General features: G+C 43.0%; 1 protein-coding gene across 1 annotated transcript in view; it reads right to left on the bottom strand.

Moving 5' to 3' along the window:
* UNC13C (unc-13 homolog C) overlaps nucleotides 1-22,169 on the bottom strand; it is a 784,159-nt gene that overhangs the window by 346,504 nt on the left and 415,486 nt on the right. Inside the window, exons 15-17 of the mRNA XM_068275480.1 lie at nucleotides 15,428-15,578; nucleotides 11,891-11,959; nucleotides 8,032-8,121 (exon numbers count right to left, since the gene is read on the bottom strand). Of these exons, the coding sequence (XP_068131581.1) occupies nucleotides 8,032-8,121; nucleotides 11,891-11,959; nucleotides 15,428-15,578 (310 nt within the window). The remainder of the gene's footprint in view (nucleotides 1-8,031; nucleotides 8,122-11,890; nucleotides 11,960-15,427; nucleotides 15,579-22,169) is intronic.

The following is a 22,169-nucleotide window of genomic DNA, read 5'->3' as shown; positions in this document are numbered from 1 at the left end:
GGGCATACAGTGGCAGTATGAAGGAGAGACAGGTCTCTGGGACTGGATATTACACTGGTATGCATAACTGTGAACATGTTAGTCACCTTGGGTACACCTGAACAGATTAAGAGGACATCAAGGCAAAACTTTTCTTTGTGTTTTTGTTAGCTGAACCCCACTAACTTGCTTGACTTGCGACATTTGATACCAGTAGATTCCTACATATAACAGCTGTCAGCAGAACAGGATTTGGAAGTATATTTCCCAATGGAACAATTGTTTTCGTACTGCCAATGTTGAGATGTTTTCTCTCTTTGGTTTGCTGATGTTTGCTCATGTTCTTCCAGCTCCTGCCTCAAATGAAAAAGTTGAATTAAACATCTCCAGACAGAGGACCAAACACTGGAGGTTGTAGTGACTGGCATAGGGAGGTTGCCATATTTCTTTCCTTTTAAACAATGTCAGTTGCCTGGCTGTTGTATTGATCTTTAGAATCTAGCAGTGTCCGAATTGCACCCCTGAAACACAGGGAGATTCAGTGGACAAGTTCAACTCCGTGTTAACAAGGGAACAAAAAACAAGTTGATGTCCCCTTCCAGTTCCTACCTGACCACCTCCTGTGGGAAAAGATGAGATGGTTAAAGTTTCAATATAGAACTCACACTGCTGTTCAGTCTAGCAAAGCAGTCACTTACATGACCACAGGAAATCATCACTGCAAACCCAATCGGATTATGAAAAAAAAGGATATTGCAAAACTGTTGCATTGCAAATTATTACATACTGTAGGACAGAAGGAGACTGTCATAGAAACTGTGCAACAATGTGCTTTTCTGGTCTTTTAATAAGGTTGAAGGGGCAGGTGGTAGCTGGGATCATCAAACTGGACCCTCAAAATCATGTTATGATTTTCCACTTTCATAAATTGCTGTATTTTCAGCAATGGGTTGATTTATCCATTCAAGTGCTAATGTGTCCACATGGTGGAATACCCCATGTGTCTCCTCTTGCTGCTTGGAAAAGAGCTGAAGGAACATATCTGAATGGACATCACTAGCAAACTGTCTGTAAAGAATAGCAGAGATGTCAGAGACTAGCGGCATGACGGCTATCTCCGCGTATCAGCCGGCGGCCTCTGCCGCGCGGTCAAATGCTCAAGTTATGCCTGGTCCTTCCATTGCTCTCAGGTTAAGGGCTACGCGCGCGCGAGCAGAGCGACAGGACCTTTATGCAGCTAAGAGGGGGGGTCAGCTGATCCTGTGGTCAGCTGACTCCAGCGGGCATCCGGATTGGGTGAGGGATTGGGGCGGCGCTGGGGAGCTTGCTAGGTATATATAGAGCAGGCCTGTCAGTAGCTGCGCGTCTGCTGTTGCGTATGCTATATTGTGTTAGCTCTCAGACCTCAGTCAGTTCCCAAAGTGTGTTAGAACCAGCAGGAGCTGGTAATTCACACTTAGCTAGATTCTGTTGATAGCTTTAAAGTACTAGTGCATTGTTTATTTGTTATGACCTATTGCTTCCTCTGACTATTCTTCCATTTGTCGATTCTGTACCTCAATCTATCTGATTCACGTTGCCGACCCAGCCTGTCCCTGACGTTGAATCAGTCTTCCGATTCTGTACTTTGTCTGTCCGCTCGTTGTCAAACTCTGCCTGTCTGACCACTCTACCCGCACTGTTGGGCCCTGCCACCAGTGAGGGAAATCAGTTTTCTGCACCAATCTCCTAGGTGTAGGATACTGCCTTATAGTCAGGATACCTGCTTCTCAGGTATCCTAGGCTTCAGTATTATCTGTGTCGCTTGCCATTAGGCTGCAGTACTATCTGTGTCACTTGCCATTAGGCTGCAGTACTATCTGTGTCACTCGCCATTAAGCTGCAGTACTATCTGGGTCACTTACTAGGCTGCAGTACTGTCTGTCTCACTCTAGCCTAGGATGCAGTAACGCCTGAATCAAACCGGGCTTCAGCACCAATTGCATCAACTACTCCTAGGCTGCAAGACAGTCCGCTCTATCTGTCCTTCAAGAGAGCTTGAGTTCAGCTCTACTGTGGTTCTCTCCTTATACTAAGCAGCAAACACTACCGGGCTGCAGTACACTCTGAATCACTTGCTCCTTAGGTGATCAGTTATCCAGCAGTATTGTATTATCCACATTAGCCGTCTTGCCTGCAGTACTGTCTGATTCACCCCGCCATTAGATGAGCATCAGCTGCAGGCTGAGTCACCCGCTCCTCGGGTAGGCTCTCTCATCAGAATTACTGTTACACCTAAACACGATCCTCCACTGGTTGTCACGTGTCAAGCTATACTAGTATTATTGGTGATTCTGCAGATCACCATATAATTAGGTATAGCATCTGTATTATTGGTGATACTGCAGATCACCAATAATCTGAATTATCTGTGTTGCTGACACCAATCGTTACAGAACAGCAGACCAACTTGGCTGCGTACTGTGTCCATAGTGTTTGAAGTCCTGATTACCGCATTGAATAACCTCACCGAGGTGATTAATGCGCAACAGACTCACTCACTCAGATCACTCAACTGTCTGGAACAGTCAGGACACTTCAAACGGCTGTCGATACAGTGCGATCCCCTCCAGTTACTGATTTACGCATGGCAGTGCCTGAGAAGTTCTCAGGGCATAGATCAGTTTTTCAGAATTTCAGGAATCGTGTGTTGTCCTATTTTGAGCTGAGGCCTAACTTATCTGGAACAAAGAGCCAGAGGATAACGTTTATTAAAACTCTGTTGACAGGAGACTCACAGACATGGGCATATAGTCTTCAGTCAGATCATCAGGCATTATCTTCGGTTCAGGAATTTTTTAAAACTATGTCCGTAATATATTACGATCCGGACGTGGCAATTACTGCTGAGAGGAAGTTAAAGACCCTTAGGCAGGGTCGTAATCCGGTAGAGATTTATGCGGCAGAGTTTAGGAAGTGGGCTGTATCAGCTAGATGGGGAACGTTTTCTGTCAGGATTATCAGATGCGGTCTCTGATCTGATGTTGGGACATCCCGAGCCCAAGTCCATTGACGATGCAATCTCCCTGGCTGTGCGAGAAGATCGCCGTCTACGATATCAAAAACAGACCCGTGGGAAGGTTGTTGTAAGATCAGTCTCCTATGCTTCCTCTCCACCCTCGTCAGCTCCAGATGAGCCGATGCAAATCGGACATTCTAGATTGACGCAAGTGGAAAAGAATCGCAGGAAGTCAGAGGGACTATGTCTATACTGTGCGGAGCAGGGTCACGTGGTCCATAATTGTCCTAAGAAGTCGGGAAACTCTGCCGCCTAGGAGTAGTCAGAGGTATTACCCTAGGCGAGCAGTCAATACCTCTAAACAATAATCGTTTACTCCTTCCCTGCTCCATCACTTTGGAAGGTCAGACCACGGCTACGGAGGCCTTCGTAGATTCTGGTTCCGCAGCCAATTTTATAGATTTAAACTTTGTGAAAAAATTGGGAATTCCACTGCTCCCTTTAGACCGGCAGATTGTGGTCACAGCAGTTGATGACTCTCCGCTACAGTGTAGACAACCTCTTTCTCAGACTCCCTTACTGACTTGTAACATAGGGGTCTTACATAAGGAGGAATTACAGTTCTTTGTCCTGCATATGGCCACCTCTACCATCATACTTGGTATGCCCTGGTTGCAACTCCACTCCCCTCAGATCGACTGGGCGTCAGGTCAGCTACAAAGCTGGTCTACCCATTGTCGTCATCATTGTTTGGAGAGGGTTGCTGTTTGCGCTACCAAGATTCAGGTAAAAGGGGTACCAGTGCAGTACGCAGAGTTTGCGGATGTATTCTGCCCCAAGTCTGTGGATAAACTTCCGCCTCACAGGAGTTACGATTGTCCTATAGAATTAAGAGCTGGTTGTATGCCCCCTAGAGGCCATCTTTACAATTTGTCTGGGCCTGAGAAACTGGCAATGCAGGAATACGTTAAAGAGAATTTAGCCAAAGGCTTTATTCGTCTGTCCCGGTCACCGGCTGGGGCTGGATTATTTTTTGTACAGAAGAAGGATGGAGGCCTTAGGCCCTGTATTGACTACAGAGGTCTAAACAAAATCACAGTGAAAAATCGGTACCCATTACCTTTGATAGACAATTTGTTCACTCAAGTTACCAATGCCAGTATCTTTTCCAAACTAGACCTGCGAGGGGCATACAACCTTGTACGTATTAGAGATGGTGACGAATGGAAGACGGCGTTCAACACACCCGATGGGCATTACGAATATCTAGTTATGCCCTTCGGGTTGTGTAATGCCCCTGCCGTCTTCCAGGAGTTAATTAATGAAATTTTTCGGGAGTTCTTGGGAAAATTTGTACTTGTGTATCTGGATGATATACTAATTTTCTCAGCTAATCTGACAGAACACAGAAAGCATGTCAAATTTTTTCTTCAGAAATTAAGGCAAAATTTGCTTTATGCCAAGTTGGAAAAATGCCTCTTTGAAGTCACAGAGGTGCCATTCTTGGGATACATCATTTCCACTTCCGGACTTTTGATGGATCCCGAGAAAGTCTCTGCTGTTTTGGAGTGGCCTCAACCTGTGGGACCGAAGGCACTCCAGAGATTCCTTGGCTTTGCCAACTACTACAGGAAATTCATCAAGGGTTTCTCCTCGGAAGTGTCACCCCTCACTAGTCTTACCAAGAAAGGGGCTGACCCATATCATTGGTCGAAAGAGGCTCAAGCAGCCTTTGCCACTTTGAAAAAATTGTTTTGCTCCGCCCCCATCCTGAGACATGTGGACGTCACCTTACCCTTTATTGTGGAAGTTGATGCATCTGAAATAGGGGTTGGGGCTGTGCTGTCTCAACGTTCTGGTCTTCAGGGCAAGCTGCACCCCTGTGTTTTCTTTTCACGTAGGTTCTCTCCGGCAGAGAGGAACTACGACATTGGTAATTGGGAGCTTTTGGCCATTAAATTAGCCTTTGAAGAATGGCGCTATTGGCTGGAAGGGGCAGAACATACAGTTACAGTTTATACAGATCATAAGAACCTGGAGTACATCGAAGGGGCCAAGAGGCTTTGTCCTTGACAGGCCCGTTGGTCTTTATTCTTTTCAAGGTTCAGATTCATTATCACTTACACACCAGGGAGCAAGCACGTTAAAGCTGACGCTCTGTCTAGGTGTTTTGAGCCTGAGACAGCCCAGCCCACAACTCCTGAGTCCATTCTACCTCAGAAGGTAGTGTTGGCAGCTACCGAGACCTGGGAGGACTGGGCAGCTACCTTGGCTCGTATCAACAAGATATCCCAGAGGGGAAACCTGACGGGTTGATGTTTGTACCACTTCCCCTCCGACTACAACTCTTACAACTATTCCATACCCATAAGAATGCTGGGTCCCCAGGGGACATGGTGTGGGTTTCGACTCGGCATTTGGAATTGAAACAACTGTCACCTAAGTTAGGACCTAGGTTTATTGGCCCATATCCTGTCACAAAAAAGATGAATGACGTCACATATGCAATTGATCTCCCAACCAGCATGAGAGGTGTGAGATCGTTCCATGTGTCTCTTTTGAAGCCGGCTGTGCACGTGGATTCCTCCCCCCCCCCTGTGATGGTTGATGATCAACCCGAGTATGAGATCGAGAAGATTTTGGATTCTCGATTAGTGCAGAATTCTGTGCAGTACCTGGTCCATTGGAAAGGATATGGACTGGAGGAGAGAACTTGGGTGCCAATTTTCATAAATTGCACCCGGAGAAGCCGGGTGGGAAGTGTCCAGAGTCCACTCCTCAGGGGGGGGGGGGGGGTACTGTAAAGAATAGCGAGATGCCGCCGCAGAGACTAGCGGGATGGCGGCTATCTCCGCGTATCAGCCGGCGGACTCTGCCGCGCGGTCAAATGCTCAAGTTATGCCTGGTCCTTCCATTGCTCACAGGTTAAGGGCTACGCGCACGCGAGCAGAGCGACAGGACCTTTATGCAGCTAAGAGGGGGGGTCAGCTGATCCTGCGGTCAGCTGACTCCAGCGGGCATCTGGATTGGCTGAGTGATGGGGGCGGCGCTGGGGAGATTGCTGGGTATATATAGAGCAGGCCTGTCAGTAGCTGCACGTCTGCTGTTGCGTATGCTATATTGTGTTAGCTCTCAGACCTCAGTCAGTTCCCAAAGTGTGTTAGAACCAGCAGGAGCTGGTAATTCACACTTAGCTAGATTCTGTTGATAGCTTTAAAGTACTAGTGCATTGTTTATTTGTTATGACCTATTGCTTCCTCTGACTATTCTTCCGTTTGTTGATTCTGTACCTCAATCTATCTGATTCACGTTGCCCACCCAGCCTGTCCCTGACGTAGAATCAGTCTTCCGATTCTGTACTTTGTCTGTCTGCTCGTTGCCAAACTCTGCCTGTCTGACCACTCTACCCGCACTGGTGGGCCCTGCCACCAGTGAGGGAAATCAGTTTTCTGGACCAATCTCCTAGGTGTAGGATACTGCCTTCTAGTCAGGATACCTGCTCCTCAGGTATCCTAGGCTGCAGTATTATCTGTGTCGCTTGCCATTAGGCTGCAGTACTATCTGTGTCACTCACCATTAGACTGCAGTACTATCTGGGTCACTTACTAGGCTGCAGTACTGTCTGTCTCACTCTAGCCTAGGCTGCAGTAACGCCTGAATCAAACCGGGCTTCAGCACCAATTTTATCAACTACTCTTAGGCTGCAAGACAGTCCGCTCTAGCTGTCCTTCAAGAGAGCTTGAGTTCAGCTCTACTGTGGTTCTCTCCTTATACTGTGCAGCAAACACTACAGGGCTGCAGTACACTCTGAATCACTTGCTCCTTAGGTGATCAGTTATCCAGCAGTATTGTATTATCCACATTAGCCCTCTTGCCTGCAGTACTGTCTAATTCACCCCGCCATTAGGTGAGCATCAGCTGCAGGCTTAGTCACCCGCTCCTCGGGTAGGCTCTCTCATCTGAATTACTGTTACACCTAAACACGATCCTCCACTGGTTGTCACGTGTCAGGCTATACTAGTATTATTGGTGATTCTGCAGATCACAATATAATCAGGTATAGCCTCTGTATTATTGGTGATACTGCAGATCACCAATAATCAGAATTATCTGTGTTGCTGACACCAATCATTACACTGTCACTCAAAACAGGGACCAAAGATCATTTTGGGTGATACAAATCTAAAAAGAGTGAATAGGTTTAAACAATGCACTAATTAAGTTCAACCTGTACAAATCTAAGAAGCCAGTAATGTATTTCAGTTGAAAGAGGTAACAACATATAGTAGAATGTAATACGGTATTCACGATACCCAATTTTATGTCAATTATCTTGGTTTCAGCATCAGAAACAGTTCCTCTATGTATATATTAATGCATATTGGTATGTAACCACACCCTTCTAGTGATGCTTAGCCTAGGCTATGACAGCATTATGCCCTCGAGCTGCTACAGCTTTATGCCATCGAGCACTCTGGGAAACCAGGTGTTTCTGCTCACTTCGGAACACTCAACGAAAAAAACATTGAGCAGTTATGCACCTTGCCAGTAGCAAAAACAATGACACCTGCGATAAATTTAAGGATGTAAATCAGGGTGAGGAAAGATTTTACAATGTGCAAGCACTGACTAAATGATTTATAAAATAATATTGTACAAAAATAAGCAATTTCATTAAGTTATATTCAGTAAAGTTCATTTTTAAGGTAGCTGTAAATAATAATTGAGAAATGTAATGTGGGTTTTTTTGGGCTGTTAAATTAGTAAACTTGACGTGAAGTTAATTTGTCTTTGCCAAGATCTCTTTACAGTATTTTACATAAAAGAAAGACCATGTGATATCTAGCATGGAAATAACACCATAAGGAAAGTAGAATTTTATAAACGCATAATATGACATTGTCAAAACCACTACCCATCTGGTTATAACAGATACAGCAGAATTCAATTACTGGCGGGTGACAAACATACCTCATCAGGAGATGTAAATAGACTCAAAACAGAAAATGCGTTTGACAAAGAGACAGAAATGAAGCACACACTGCTGGCAGTACCTTCATGCGGAAAAAGGTGATGCTTGTTAACAGGTCCACCGTAGACTTCAAGTCCTGCAGCCTCTCAGGGTTTGTAGCTGGAAAGTTATCCTGTTGGTAATATAACACACATTAACAGGTGCTTCATATTTGATTTCTAATGCAAATTTAACCGTCCACAATATAAAAGTAACTTTAATAAGTTCATTGGAAACCACCAACTATCATGAAGAAATGGCATTGAAAAGAGAATATTTCACTTTGATGTTTTTTGCAATTGCTTTTCTGAAGCACAGTGATAGGTTGTTACTTAATAACTGAAAGATTGTAAGTATAAGATAGAACTCAAGTATTCCAAAGCGGATCTGAAATGAAAAACTAACTATAACAAGTAACTTTTCTATATATATTATCTAAAGTTTAGCTGCAAACAGCTTCAACAGTTTATGATTATTTATTCCTGTGATACAATGAGAGCGGCCATGTTCTGTTTGTAACATTACACACAGGCAAGCTGATCTGCATCTCCAGCCCTCAGCCCATAAAAACTTCACTCCCCTTTCCTCCCCCCTCCTCCCCCCTGCCTCTAAAATCTCTGGCTAGTAACCTCCTCCTGCCCAGACTGAGCTCCCATAAGCCCTTGCTACTAAGGCTCAAAGTGCCAAGGCACTCTGGAGAAGCTGTAGACGAGGCTTGTTAGAGTATTAAAACAAAACAAAAAAGTATTTGGCTTGAGGAATGCCCTATAAACTATATGAAAGGAACACAAAGAGTACTGAGGGGTTACATCTCAGCATTGTCCTTTTGATGACAGTCATCTCACCACGATAGTTTGCACTTCCCTAGTAGAATGTCTGCAGGAGGTTTTATGGATAAGCACTTGATCAATTTGATCAGGTCATCAATCTGTACCTCTCGAACTTCCTGGTCATAATCCACTCTCAGTTCTATTTCCTGTGCAAGTTATAACAGAATTGAAACCTAAACTTAACCAGCAAATCACATTATTATACATAAATTACACACTTCTCAATGAATTTTCCTGTAGTAAAAAATCTGTCTCATCTCTGCTGGACAGTACGTTCTACTCTTATATGAACTTTCTAACACACAGCATGTTTGGAGAACCAATGCTGAGATGATTGGCACTGCAAAAGGAGCCCTGACAGGGTCTGCTTTGCTCTCAGCTACTTTTTTATTGTTATCTCTCTACTAAGGGGATTTCTGTTGCTTTAAGTTCTCCATGACTCACTAGAAAAGGGTGGGAGATGAATCTTCTCATAAATCAGACAACAGTTAAGAACTCCCATATATGTTAATGCTTTCTTACTTCATAAACTATTTATGCTTTTATTCCTGTTCTGTTTCATCCTATAACGAGAAGTGAAGAGAAATCTCAATCTAAATGTCTGTAGCTATAAAATATTTGGGGAGGTCAGCTTAAAGAGACTCTGTAACATGAAAAACATCCCCTGGGGGGTACTCACCTCGGGTGGGGGAAGCCTCGGGATCCTAATGAGGCTTCCCACGCCATCCTCTGTCCCACGGGGGTCTCGCCGCAGCCCTCCGAACAGCCGGCGACTGTGCCGACTGTCAGTTCAATATTTACCTTTGCTGGCTCCAGCGGGGGCGCTGTGGCGACTTTCGGCACGGAAATAGACGGAAATACCCGATTTCCGTCGGGTCCGCTCTACTGCGCAGGCGCCGGAAGCTTGTGCCTGCGGTGCCTGCGCAGTAGAGCAGACCCGACGGCGATCGGGTATTTCCGCCTACTTCGGCGCCAACAGCCATCAGAGCGCCTGCGCAGGAGCCAGGAAGGTAAATATTGCGTCACCGCTGAACGGAGGGCTACAGCGAGACCCCCGAGGGACACAGGACGGCGTGGGAAGCCTCATTAGGATCCTGAGGCTTCCCCCACCCGAGGTGAGTACCCCCCAGGGGCCGTTTTGTCGTTACAGTTCCTCTTTAATGTATATCTCAGCTGCATGTATGTAATTTTGTGCTTACACTTCATTTGTGCAATGAAACAACTCAACAGACACATTTGCTTTTTGGTGTTCATGTCCTACTAAGCCATGAATTTATTATCTTACTTCTCTCTTCTGTCTTCTCACAGGGACACTAAGCAAGAAAGACAGACTATTTTTCCTCTACCTATTATTTCTGATGATCTTAAATACTCAAAATATCCCAGGTTTGTTTACATGAAGTCCTATGCCTAGGAGGTGATTAATAAAAATGAAAATGTTATCCTATTTATAACATGTCAGTAGCATGATATAACATATCAGTAGCACAAAGCCACTTGTACACAAGCATACACCATACGGCCACACTTGTCCACGTAGAAGAGCACGGCAGCAAGCAGGAAAAGGTTCCTGATCAATGGTGGTGGGGTCAGGATGGACATGGCAAGCCTCTGGACCATATAGAGGAGTCCTTTAACGTAGGTAAGAACGAAACATTTTTCCTGAATCTGACAGGTTTGACTGACACACACACACACACACACACACACACACACACACACACACACACACACACACACACACACACACACACACACACACACACACACACACACACACACACACACACACACACACACACACACACACACACACACACACACACACACTTATGGAAAGCCAACAAGGCCTGGGACTTTGATGGAGGAATGTCTGGTGGTGGTTAATCCCTCTCTCTCCCTGTGCAGAGTTGGCAGTGGAGCGACTCTCATGACTACTTGTCACAGCTATGATCTGCCCCGTGCATGCTGATTAATCTTTACAACAGCTGTTCATCAGATAGTGCTGCAGAGCTGTGGTGATCTCAGAGGCATGCAAAGTTGCACATCAGCAGAATGTGATGAGGGTGGTATAACTGCTTGTGTTTTCCTGAGAATCCCTCTTCATTCTGTGGCTACTGCAGTGGGATTTCTCACTCTAAAGGTCCCAGAAAGGCCCCAGAGGGTCCCAGGAACTCCAAATGTTCACTGAATGTGTAAAATCACTTAGGTTAGCAGGCCCCAGCAGCTGGACTTCAGTACTTCTGTGGGAGCATTCACAAAGGTTTTAAAATGCTACCAAAATTAATTAACTTTAAACCCTGATATCTCTTCAACCATGCCCCATACAGAACCCAAATTTTGAGGGCATGGAGAAGACCCTTAAGGGTTATTCCCCTACCAGATTTCAGATTCCTAGTGAGATAAGTAATGTATGAAAAAATCTCATAATACTGCATGGCTAAAATAGCCACATCCAGAAATCTGCGTATAGAAAAACTGATGCAGAACTATTGGAAATAGGCCCTTAGAGTCTGAAATTTGCCATGGATGTAAAGCTTGAGAGTTCTCTCTTCAGGAATCAATCGCTACAGGTGACAGTTGTAGTTCATATACATTATACCTGGTGGGGGTAACTAGTGAAAGCGGGTCTTGGGGTAAGTAAAATCTGGTCTTATGTACACAAACACTCACACACCTGTAAAATAAAACGGTTGCTCATAACTCCACTATAAACTATGGAAACTGTCAGATTACTTTTTATGCAAAAAAAACAAAGGTTAAAACAAATGAAACACTTTTTTCCTACGTGTTTGCATCTCGGCAGGTTCCATTTTTAGCATCACACTTACAGGTTAACAATCCACTGGAGTGAGACATCAATTTCCAGACTTGTGTACATAAATAAAACACTGTGAAAAGGAAAAGGCAGCATGCATCAATTCTAAAGGAAACATTCCATCCAAGTGCTGCAAAAAATGAGGCCTTTGAAACTAAAAATGATAGCAAAATATTTTAAATTGCATGAGCCTTATTCAACTCCGTGACACCCCAAGGAAGTGTAGGGGTGGCTTTCATGTATGTTACACTTACCCTGTATTTTGAGAGGTCGATTCGGAGGGAGTTGTGCAACTGATCCAATAGTTTTATAAATTTTTCCCTCTGAGTAAATAAAAAACACGTTTATCAGCGGTTTTCTATCAGTGCAGGATTTATAGTAACATTCTAAAATGTTCCATACATTCATCTTTAAACAAAAAGTGGATGTAAAGTATGCTGAAAAAAACCTCTGACATGACACAAATCAGCAATATAAAAATACCATATAGCATTGTTAAATAAAAAAAAAGTGTATATAAAAATGCTGTAAAATGAAAATGCTTTTACATATGATGCAATGATTGATTTACATTTGTCAAATATCAAACTACAAGCCATATACACAGAGAAAAACTAGTTTGAATTAACATTGTGGCCATATTTTGCCATTAAAACAGGATTCTACCAGGCAGATTTCATTAAGGATTTTGTAGGCATATGGCCCAGTGCATGATTAAATGATTATAGCAAACAGGTACTCATGATCAACCATGTGATTTGTTGGTAAAACATAATCATTAAGTCAAACAGAATCAGCTATGTAGGATGAAACTAGGTTAGATATATCCATGCTATACTAACAAGCTAAGGTTAACCCAATGTAAAAAAAAAACCCCAAAAAGGTGCATAATGGCAAGACTGAGCACACTAAGAAGACACTATTTAATTTACTGATTATCTCCAAGCAGGACCAGAGGAACACCTATAGTTCATGAAGGCTGGAATGCAAGGAAACAGTGGTAGGCGGTGAGACGCACAGAAGTGACGTCTCTGTTCTAAGTCTGAGCCGGAGGAGTAAGTGGAAACCACCGTGGGGAACGGCGAGCGGCTCCGGGACGGGACTGGCTTCAACTAACCAAGGCATCTACCGCACTAAGAGGGAGGTGGTAAATCACCCCGGGGCGGCATTTGTCTTTGCAGCATATCGCCGCGGGAACCAGAGAGTGACTCGTGGACCGGCCGTCACTGCAACCTGAACTGACTTAATTGAAGAGCCGACTTGCAGGGGAATTTAGACTCAGCAAGTAAGAGAAAAGCCGACTCCCGGGGAATCTAGCAAGTAAGTGAGCGTCTCCAGCGGCAGATGTATATGGATACTTATGCCTAACAGCTACGTTTTCACCAGTAAGCAAGAATTGATGAAGTTTTAAAGTATAGAATTCTAAGCATATTATAAGGTGAAGTACAAAAGGAGTTTTTTGCATTTTTCTGGATTCTCCTAAAATTGACGTTCCAGAAAGTGACTATTGAAGAGGTTCTAAGGTACAGGACTTTGTACATGCTGTGAGATAAAGTGCAATAGGGGTCTTTGTGCATTTTTTGGACGCTCTTGAAACTGATGCAGAGCCCATTTTTTTTAATTACCCAATTTTTACCATTTTTTAAAAATAAAAAAAGCTCATCAGCATACTCCCAGTGTGTATGTGGTAGTGGATGAATGTGGAGTATATGTGAGATCTATGTGGATTGTTTATATTTTATTCGATATATACCCGTATATACTCGCAAGCAAGCCGACCCGCATGCAAGCCGACCCTCCAACTTTTACCTAACAAAACATGAAAAAATGATTGACCCTCATGCAAGCCGAAGCCCTGGGGGGAGCAAAGCAGGGGCAATGAATGGCCACACAATGCTGGTAATAGAATGCAATAGAAAAGGTGACCACCACTCGGTCACTAAAGTGCAAAAAATAGGCAGGTCCATAACAAAATGTAAGTGCCAGTCGCATACAATAACCACAGTGAGCAATGCTTTAGCGTCAGGCCGCCGCCGACTACCTGTGTGTGGGCCCCGAGCGTCCAAGCCACCATTACGCCGCAGCCACCCTGGAGGAGATAGGGTCTCACATGTGTGTCGCCGGCCGACTGCCGGCTTCCTCAGAGACCACCAGCTGATCGGGGCCGAAGGGGAGCGGGCAGCTGAGAGATCGGGTGTCCGCGGCGAAAGCAGAGCGGATAGATGGCCACACAGAATAGATACACAGCAGGAGCACTCTTCCGTGTTCATAATCTCGCGCTTCCTGCTGTGTCTGCACCTTGTGAGCCCATTGGCTATTATTACCAGCCAATGGGCTCACAAGGTGCAGACACAGCAGGAAGCGCAAGATTATGAACACGGAAGAGCGCTCCTGCTGTGTATCTATTCTGTGTGGCCATCTATCCGCTCTGCTCTCGCCGCGGACACCCGATCTCTCAGCTGCCCGCTCCCCTTCGGCCCCGATCAGCTGGTGGTCTCTGAGGAAGCCGGCAGTCGGCCGGCGACACACATGTGAGACCCTATCTCCTCCAGGGTGGCTGCGGCGTAATGGTGGCTTGGACGCTCGGGGCCCACAGACAGGTAGTCGGCGGCGGCTTGACACTAAAGCTCTGCTCTCGCCGTGGACATCCAGCGGCTGCAGCTTTACTCTCCACCTTCCGCACCCGATCTCTCAGCTGCCCGCTCCTCTTCGGCCCCAATCAGGTAAATAATTGACTCGCATGCAAGCCGAGACCCCCACTTTTGGGCCAGTTTTTGGGGGTCAAAAATTCGGCTTGCATGCGAGTATATACGGTAAGTCATAAGTGAAGAACCTTCTGTTGGAAATATCCAGCGCACCTCATATTTTTCTATAAGGTGATTTATGACTATGGTAGAGATTAGATTGTGAGCCACTCTGAGGGACAGTTAATGACAAGACAATGTACTCTGTACAGCGCTGCGGAAGATGTCGTCGCTATATAAATACTAAATAATAATAATTTATGCTTAGTTGGAGATAGAGGTACTCCAACAGAGTGGGGTAGCAGCAGGAAAAAGAGTGATCCTTTCCTTTATCAATCTTTTTACCGATATTGCCCCTTAATCCTTGATATACTTATCTAAAAATAACTTTTCAGGACTTAGCATTTGAAAAAATACTAAAAAGTAGGTAAAAAATACTAAACTTATTTTAACTACTTCTTGTTCCATGACATGTCTCATGTCCCAAGTAGCTGCTCAAAAGATTCCTGGATGTGAGACTTATATCCAGTACTAAAAGCTTCTGCAATCGTGCATGTGCACGCACGTCTCCGCTGCTCGTGCATGTACTCGTGAATGCTTGTGCATCTATTCAATAGTAAATTATTGCTGCCATAGTTTTATTTCAAATAGTTATGTGATTTGGTATTCCTGGAATATTTTTGCTGTGTGTCAAGCATGATTTTTAGTGACAGGTCTACTTTAGTGTTGATATAATTCCAAATATATTGCTTCTTATTATAATGTTCCCACAGTATGCCTAGCCATTATACATCAGTGTACTGAATGAATAGCAGTAACAAGTCAATGCTGTTTAGCAGTACCTACAAGGCTGATTTGATATTCGGAAGCCATGAATAACATACTAATGTACGTCCAACAGTCCTCTCTCCAGCATTAACAAAACAATGAATGAAAACGGCACAGTTCAAAGAACTGAAAACCATGCAGTCTACTGCAAGGCCATTTTATAAGAAGTCTGTCTATATACGTAAAATCCAGAACAAGCACATTTACTTTATCACTTACCCCGAAATTGGTTGCAGCGAATCTGTCTGAAGCAGAAACATTGGTGGATGCAGTTGTATGAGCGTAGAATGCATTTATATTTGCCAACAAAGTACTCATGACAGCAGGGACACCTGGGCACATGTATTTGGAAGACAGACAAGAAAAGTGCCTAGAAAAGATACAGAGTAATAAACATTTATATAAAAACCTGAGAGATTAAAGTGGACCTGAACTCTTGCACAGGATACAAGGAAAACACAGATTAATCCACCCTGCAAGTAATCACAATTGCAATTTGATCTCTTAGCTTTGTCAGCACAGAAATTTGTCAGTCCTCGGCAGACACAGCCAATGTGTAAACACAGGATGTTAACACTTTGCTTCCATGAAAGGAGGAAGTAGACACACTGCACATTTATTGCAAGAGTTCTGTGAGCTGCAACAAAGAAATGTCTTTCTGTAAAGGTTATTATGCTGTTGCTTATCTTTTAGAGCAGAAATTATGTTCTGAGTTCAGGTCCACTTTAACAGCAATTCAGAATGTATTTAAATCTAATTTACATATTCCGAACAGAGTCCACTTACACATTTTCAAGAAAACAACATAAAACTGCTATACGTGGCATTGGCTACCTTATTTGTAAAAATACTGGATTTTTAAACTATCAGCCATATTTGCAAACACTTCTGTTTATATGTCAGCATTACAGATGAGCTGCACTAAGCAGTGCTCCCCCAATTTCCAATATGTAGAAGTTTGGGAGGGCTGTGTATACAAAGCTGTGATAGGTCTCCTCCCAGAATATCTTGTCATGGTAAAGGTAGCCATACACTGGTCAATTTGCCATCAGATTCGACCAACAGATAGATCCCTCTCTGATCGAATCTGATCAGAGAGGGATCAGATGGCCACCTTACTGCAAACAGATTGGAGCTGCCGCCCCCCCCCCCCCCCCCCTGCATACATTACCTGTTCTGGCCGGCGCGAGTCCCCTGGTCCCAGCTGTCTTCTTCTCCTCTCGCCGGGCTCCAGACCGTTCTTGCAGCTACTGAACTTCCTGTCCAGGGTAAGTTTAAACAGTAGAGGGCGCTCTACTGTTTAAACTTCCTGCCGGGACAGGAAGTTCTGTGTAGCTGCAGCCGGTCCGGAACCCAGCGCGGAAAGAAGACAGCTGGGACCAGGGGACTCGCGCCGGCCGGAACAGGTAATGTATACCCGCTGTATTGCGTCGGTCATCGGGCATTCGAATGCCGCTATCGACGCTCTCCCGACCCCCCGGCGATCGAGAGAAATCTTTCGCACAGACGGATTGACGGGAATCGACGGGAACGATCGATTTCAGATGGAAATCGATCATGTGTCAGCGGTGTGCGCGTCGATTTCACAGCCGATTCGATCTGTGCGCGGGAAAATCGTTAGGTGTTTGGGCCCCTTAAGGAGGCTGTTAGACTGGCTATACACCATACAAAAGTGATTGTAAACTCCTTGTAGAATGATAGCAACATCTATGTAATACAGTATAAGGCCATGCAGATTTAAATATAATTTTGATATTTTGCCATCATATATCAAAGATGTGGTAAGACTGAATAAATATAGTGCAATCAGGTTTAGTTGTTCCAGTCAGAATAACTTAAGAGGTTTAAAGCAGATATTCAAGCATGGTTAAAAAAAAGGTCTTTTGCAAGTGAAAAGATCTGCAATTACAACTTGTTGGTGGAGGCCAATATTGTATCACATACAGTACATAATAAATGATTTAGTAAGCCTGCACTTATTCAGTAGGAGACCTTGGGCAGGACTCCCTAACACTGCTACTGCCTATAGAGTGCATCCCAGTGGCTGCAACTCTGGCCCTTTGAGTCCGCCAGGAGAAAAGCGCAATATAAATGTTCTGTGTCTTGTCTTTATAAACATTTTACCTGACAAAATGCCGTAATATCAGTCATACAGACACTATTTGCCAGGGAGGCGGAGATGGTCCATTACAAACCCAAGTGAGTCTTAACATTTAGGGCTCGTTTCCACTAGTGCGGCGTGCGTCTGCGAGATGCACACCGGCACTGAGCAAATCCCGGCACAGGCAAATCCCATCAGCCGTGCCATGCACGGCTATGGGATTCGCAGCCTTAGCTGCGAATTCTGCGGGGGGTTCCGGCCGAATCGATACAGCAAGCGATTCCGCTGGCGGCTCCATTCTCCCCTATGGCAGAGTTTCCCTGTGCGATTCATGTGCGGGGAAACGCTGCGGAATCGCGACGGTTTCCGCCTTAGTGGAAACGGGCTGTAGGGGAAAAGTAAAACGGGGCAGAAAATCTGCCCACCCCCACCCCCCATTCCACAAGACACCTTGTCCAATGTTAATACAAGGGACTCATCACCACCTACACTGAAGAAAAGAAAAAAAAAGAAGGAAAGATATTTGGGAACATGGACTAGAATTATTACGCTGGGATTTAATAAAGAATGTAAAAAACTATGCATTAATTTTATTTAAAAATGTGTTATGTTGTGGGTATTTTTAATTATTTTTTGCTTTGAGGTAAATAGATAGGGATTCATAAATTACACCTTTTACTTGGGTACAGTATTGGTAAATACCTGTGGGTCCTCCTATTACTAAAGGGGATTTCCAGATTCCATAACAAGTGTCATAGGGTGCCTCCCTAGGCAAGGAACCACATGCCTATCAGCTCCATCTTCCTAGCTACTGAAGACTGTATAGAAACTGATATTTAAAAAAGCTGTTGGATTACAAAAGTCACGACCGTTTTATGTGCCATATAAAGTTTGTTAAATGGAGTTTTACTTTCAGAGCATTTTTTTCTACCTTCAGTCCACGCTACTTTGTTCTTTGAATCAGACATATTATGGCAGCGGACCTCATAGAATACAGTATTGAAATTGCTGCAGGCAATTATAGTGTCAGTGACTGAAACAGCAGTATTGTACAAGCTGCTTCTGCAGACTCAGTGCTGTCTCTAGTACATGTCAGAAAGTTGACAAACAATGTTGCAGTGTTTCTTTTCTGGAGTAAAATCATATATTTTTTACTGCATTTTATTATGATGGATGTGCTCCTATGCTTTAGATTTGGAATCAAGTGAATCTTTTAATACTTGGGAGTAGAATAAGCTGAGGAGTCTTTCTGTCATTTCTCAGGTGCTGACAAGAATCGCTTCTCTTGAGGTAGCACAGAACTGGTTCACTGGATGACAATGAATCTGCAATTATTTGAGCCCAAATAATAGATTGAAGAGATGTTTTCACAATGTATTTTTGAAATAATATGATGGTAAAGGATATTTTTTGTACAGTTTGTGGTATATATATTTTGTGGTATATATATTACACTTATAATTAATCAAATCATAGTGCTTAACTGTTGAAAATATTGGGGCCTATTTATAGTTTCTACACTTTTTTTTAATTAAGGAAAGTAATGAACATACAGAAAATTCAAGAAATATCCCCACGCAGGGCTATGAGAGATGGATAAATCAAAAGCCATGGGGCCTATTTATAAAGAAGTGGCAATCTGATTACACATCTGTTTTCAGCTGAAAATAATGGGGCCTATTTATAAAGAAGTGGTGATCCTATTACACATTTCTATTCAGCTATATAAGATCTCCATATTTATAAAGAGACAAGCTGATTAATTATGGTGGTGATCAGAGAGAGAGAGAGAGAGAGAGAGAGAGAGAGAGAGAGAGAGAGTAGAGGGGAACTAGGGTGGTATGGCTACTTTTTCAGTTTCTCATTGAAAAAAAAAATAGCTACTGGAAATTTGCAGTAAGTCCAGTATTGTCAGGTAACTGTATTTTTATTTTGTATTTTATGAGCACAACATATAAATATTTTTGAAATATGTCTACTGCTTTTATAGAACTCCATGTTGTGTGACAGAAAGGAGCAATGAAGAGGAATGCAACTTGTGAATCTGGGATTTTCTATTTTATTTTGTGACATACAACAATCCTTACAGGCTGAGACCAGAAGCCCAATAATTTATAAGATTAACCCCAGCAGTTCCAGCAATGTGCAATAGACCATCCATTAGTTCACCCACATTCAGTGGGTGTTAATTATGAGCTCAAAACAGCCCAATATTATGACTGAAAAAATGGTAAGAGATTACAGTAGCTTGAGGGTGTATAATTTAATTTTAGGAAGGTGCTGAGAAGCACAAGTAGTTAACTCCCCCTGACCTGTCCACTTATTAGGTACTGTAATGGTGCTGAAGTGTGATGTTCAGGTGTTCTGAATTCAATATGCCAAATCTGAACACCAACACTATTTATTTTTTAAACAATACACCTTTTGAGACTGCACAGCCATGACTTAAAATGAAGAACTGATTTTATGCCCGACAGTTACTTTTTATCTGGTAAACAAGTAATAAGGATGCTAACCAGGCAAATTTAAAAGTTAAAAATCACTCGTATTTTTCTTCTCCATAAAACACCATTCCCCAGTTTCCCTGACTCTTATTTGGTACATCTGCTACACAAAGGAAGCTGCAGGGCACACTAGGTTTTCTTTTTTATTTCTTTACTTTCCACTCACACTTAACAAATGCACCCTGATCGCCTGAAGCCTCTTTCTCTCTTGCCAAAACACACACACACCTCTGTTCCTCTCTGATTGGCCAATATTTCTCAATGCAATGCATATTTTATAAACAAGTAGATAAATACTTGCTCTACTTACATGTGTTTTTTTTTCCTGAGATAGTATGGCTGACAGCTCCACTTTAAAGCCAAGCTGAAGAAAACTTACTTAAGCCTGGTTCAAACCATGAAATTTTCCATCAGATAGATGGATCAAATAGATATTTTCTGACAGGTCAGATCTGATTTCTGATCGTTTTTCTGATCGATTTGCATAGAAGTGATCAGAAAATCAATCAAATTATCTATCGACCCATCTATGGGCAGCACGGTGGCGTAGTGGTTAGCGCTCTAGCCTTGCAGCGCTGGGTCCCCGGTTCGAATCCCAGCCAGGGCACCATCTGCAAGGAGTTTGTATGTCCTCCCCGTGTCTGTGTGGGTTTCCTCCGGGTACTCCGGTTTCCTCCCACATCCCAAAAAACATACAGATAAGTTAATTGGCTCATCCCTAAATTGGCCTTAGACTACAGTACTTACACTACATAATACAAACATAGACATATGATAATAGTAGGGATTAGACTGTGAGCTCCTTTGAGGGACAGTTAGTGACAAGACAATATATATATACTGTACAGCGCTGCGTAATATGTCGGCGCTATATAAATAATAATAATAATAATAATAATAATCTATCTGATGGGAAATGGTGTGTACCAGGCATTACATGTGATCTCATCTCTGATATACTCTGCGTACCTAAATAGCATGGTTTTCCTACCTTACAGTGTTATCTGATCTTGTTGGCCAGAGCTGTAGAACGGTTGTCATTGTCTCATGGGAGCTACCATCTGCCTTTTTACAAATTTGCTGCATCTGACTTCTATTTCTGTCTCAAAACTTCTCTGAGATACAAATCTTTTACACTGGAAGGTGACAGCAAGGTTAATGAATGTTTCAGCAATGTTTACAAAATCAGCTTGTTGATAGGTAAACAGTCATTATCTCCTCAATAGAGCTTGAGATGTTCAAACAAATGGCGTACATAGAATTGTCTTAGTGAGGGGATGATGCCCATTACTTTTGCCTGCAAAAAGTGTTCCTAAACAAGAATTAGCAAAATCTTTGCAGGTAAGTTTGCAAGATTTTCACGAACTTCTGAACAGTCCACGAGAATCTCATGAACGAGTTTCATGAAACTGGCACATTTAATTAGACAAACAATAGTAAATCAAAGTGAAATGATCTGAAATTAAAGTGAAACAATTGATTAATCATATCTTATGATTGATATTCAGGGATAAAAGATTGTGCCAATGTCAATTAGGTGTAACGTGATTGATTGCACAAAAAATCCTTCTAAACCCTAGTTCTTCACCTAACGGGGACTTACAGTGATCTTGGCTGCTGATTTCACAAGAATATCGCTAAGCAAGATTGTGGCAAATTCACCGTGTGATCTGACTTGAAAATTTAGCTTGCTCATCCATCATTCCTGTATTCACATCTACTTTTATTTTTGTCAGATGCTGTGCTCACTATAGGGTAGTGAACAGTGCTATTTCATATTTTCCTTTGGTAAATATTACCAATGTCAAAGTAATAGTAGTACTACCAGTCATGGACATGTTCACCTTTCAGGTGCCTATAGGTACAGATGTTCTGGTGCAGACTCGTGAACCTGCAAATCCTGACACAAACAACAGTTTACCCAGTTCACTGCAAGTGTTCTGGTTGTCTCCTTTTTCCTGGCTGAACCAGCCATCACCTCTGCATCCATCCATGCTCCGCATCCTGGAACCACACTGACATTACCAACCCTGGAACACAAGGAGCTGGATGGGTGGGCTGGATAGACATTTTATTTGCCCATTTGTCTCGGTTACTACAATGGTTAATTTGTGTCTCTAGTACAATGTATGGCGATAACATTTTATTTGGAAATAAAGGTGTATTTTTTTTTTGTTTAGAGTTTTTTTTTATATCATAACAATAATTACAAGACTTTATTTACCAAAGCAAAATTAATATACTCTCATGGCATACATATTAAAAAAGTCCCTAAGGTAACTATTTATGTAGCGTTTTTTTAATTATGTATTTTTTTATACATGTTTTATTTTGGTAACTATGGGGTAGGGTGGAA

The sequence above is a fragment of the Hyperolius riggenbachi genome, chromosome 3, assembly GCF_040937935.1.
Source record: "Hyperolius riggenbachi isolate aHypRig1 chromosome 3, aHypRig1.pri, whole genome shotgun sequence".
Lineage (NCBI taxonomy): Eukaryota > Metazoa > Chordata > Amphibia > Anura > Hyperoliidae > Hyperolius > Hyperolius riggenbachi.
Note: the sequence above shows the minus strand (reverse complement) of the source record. Positions and strands in the feature narration are given on the sequence as shown.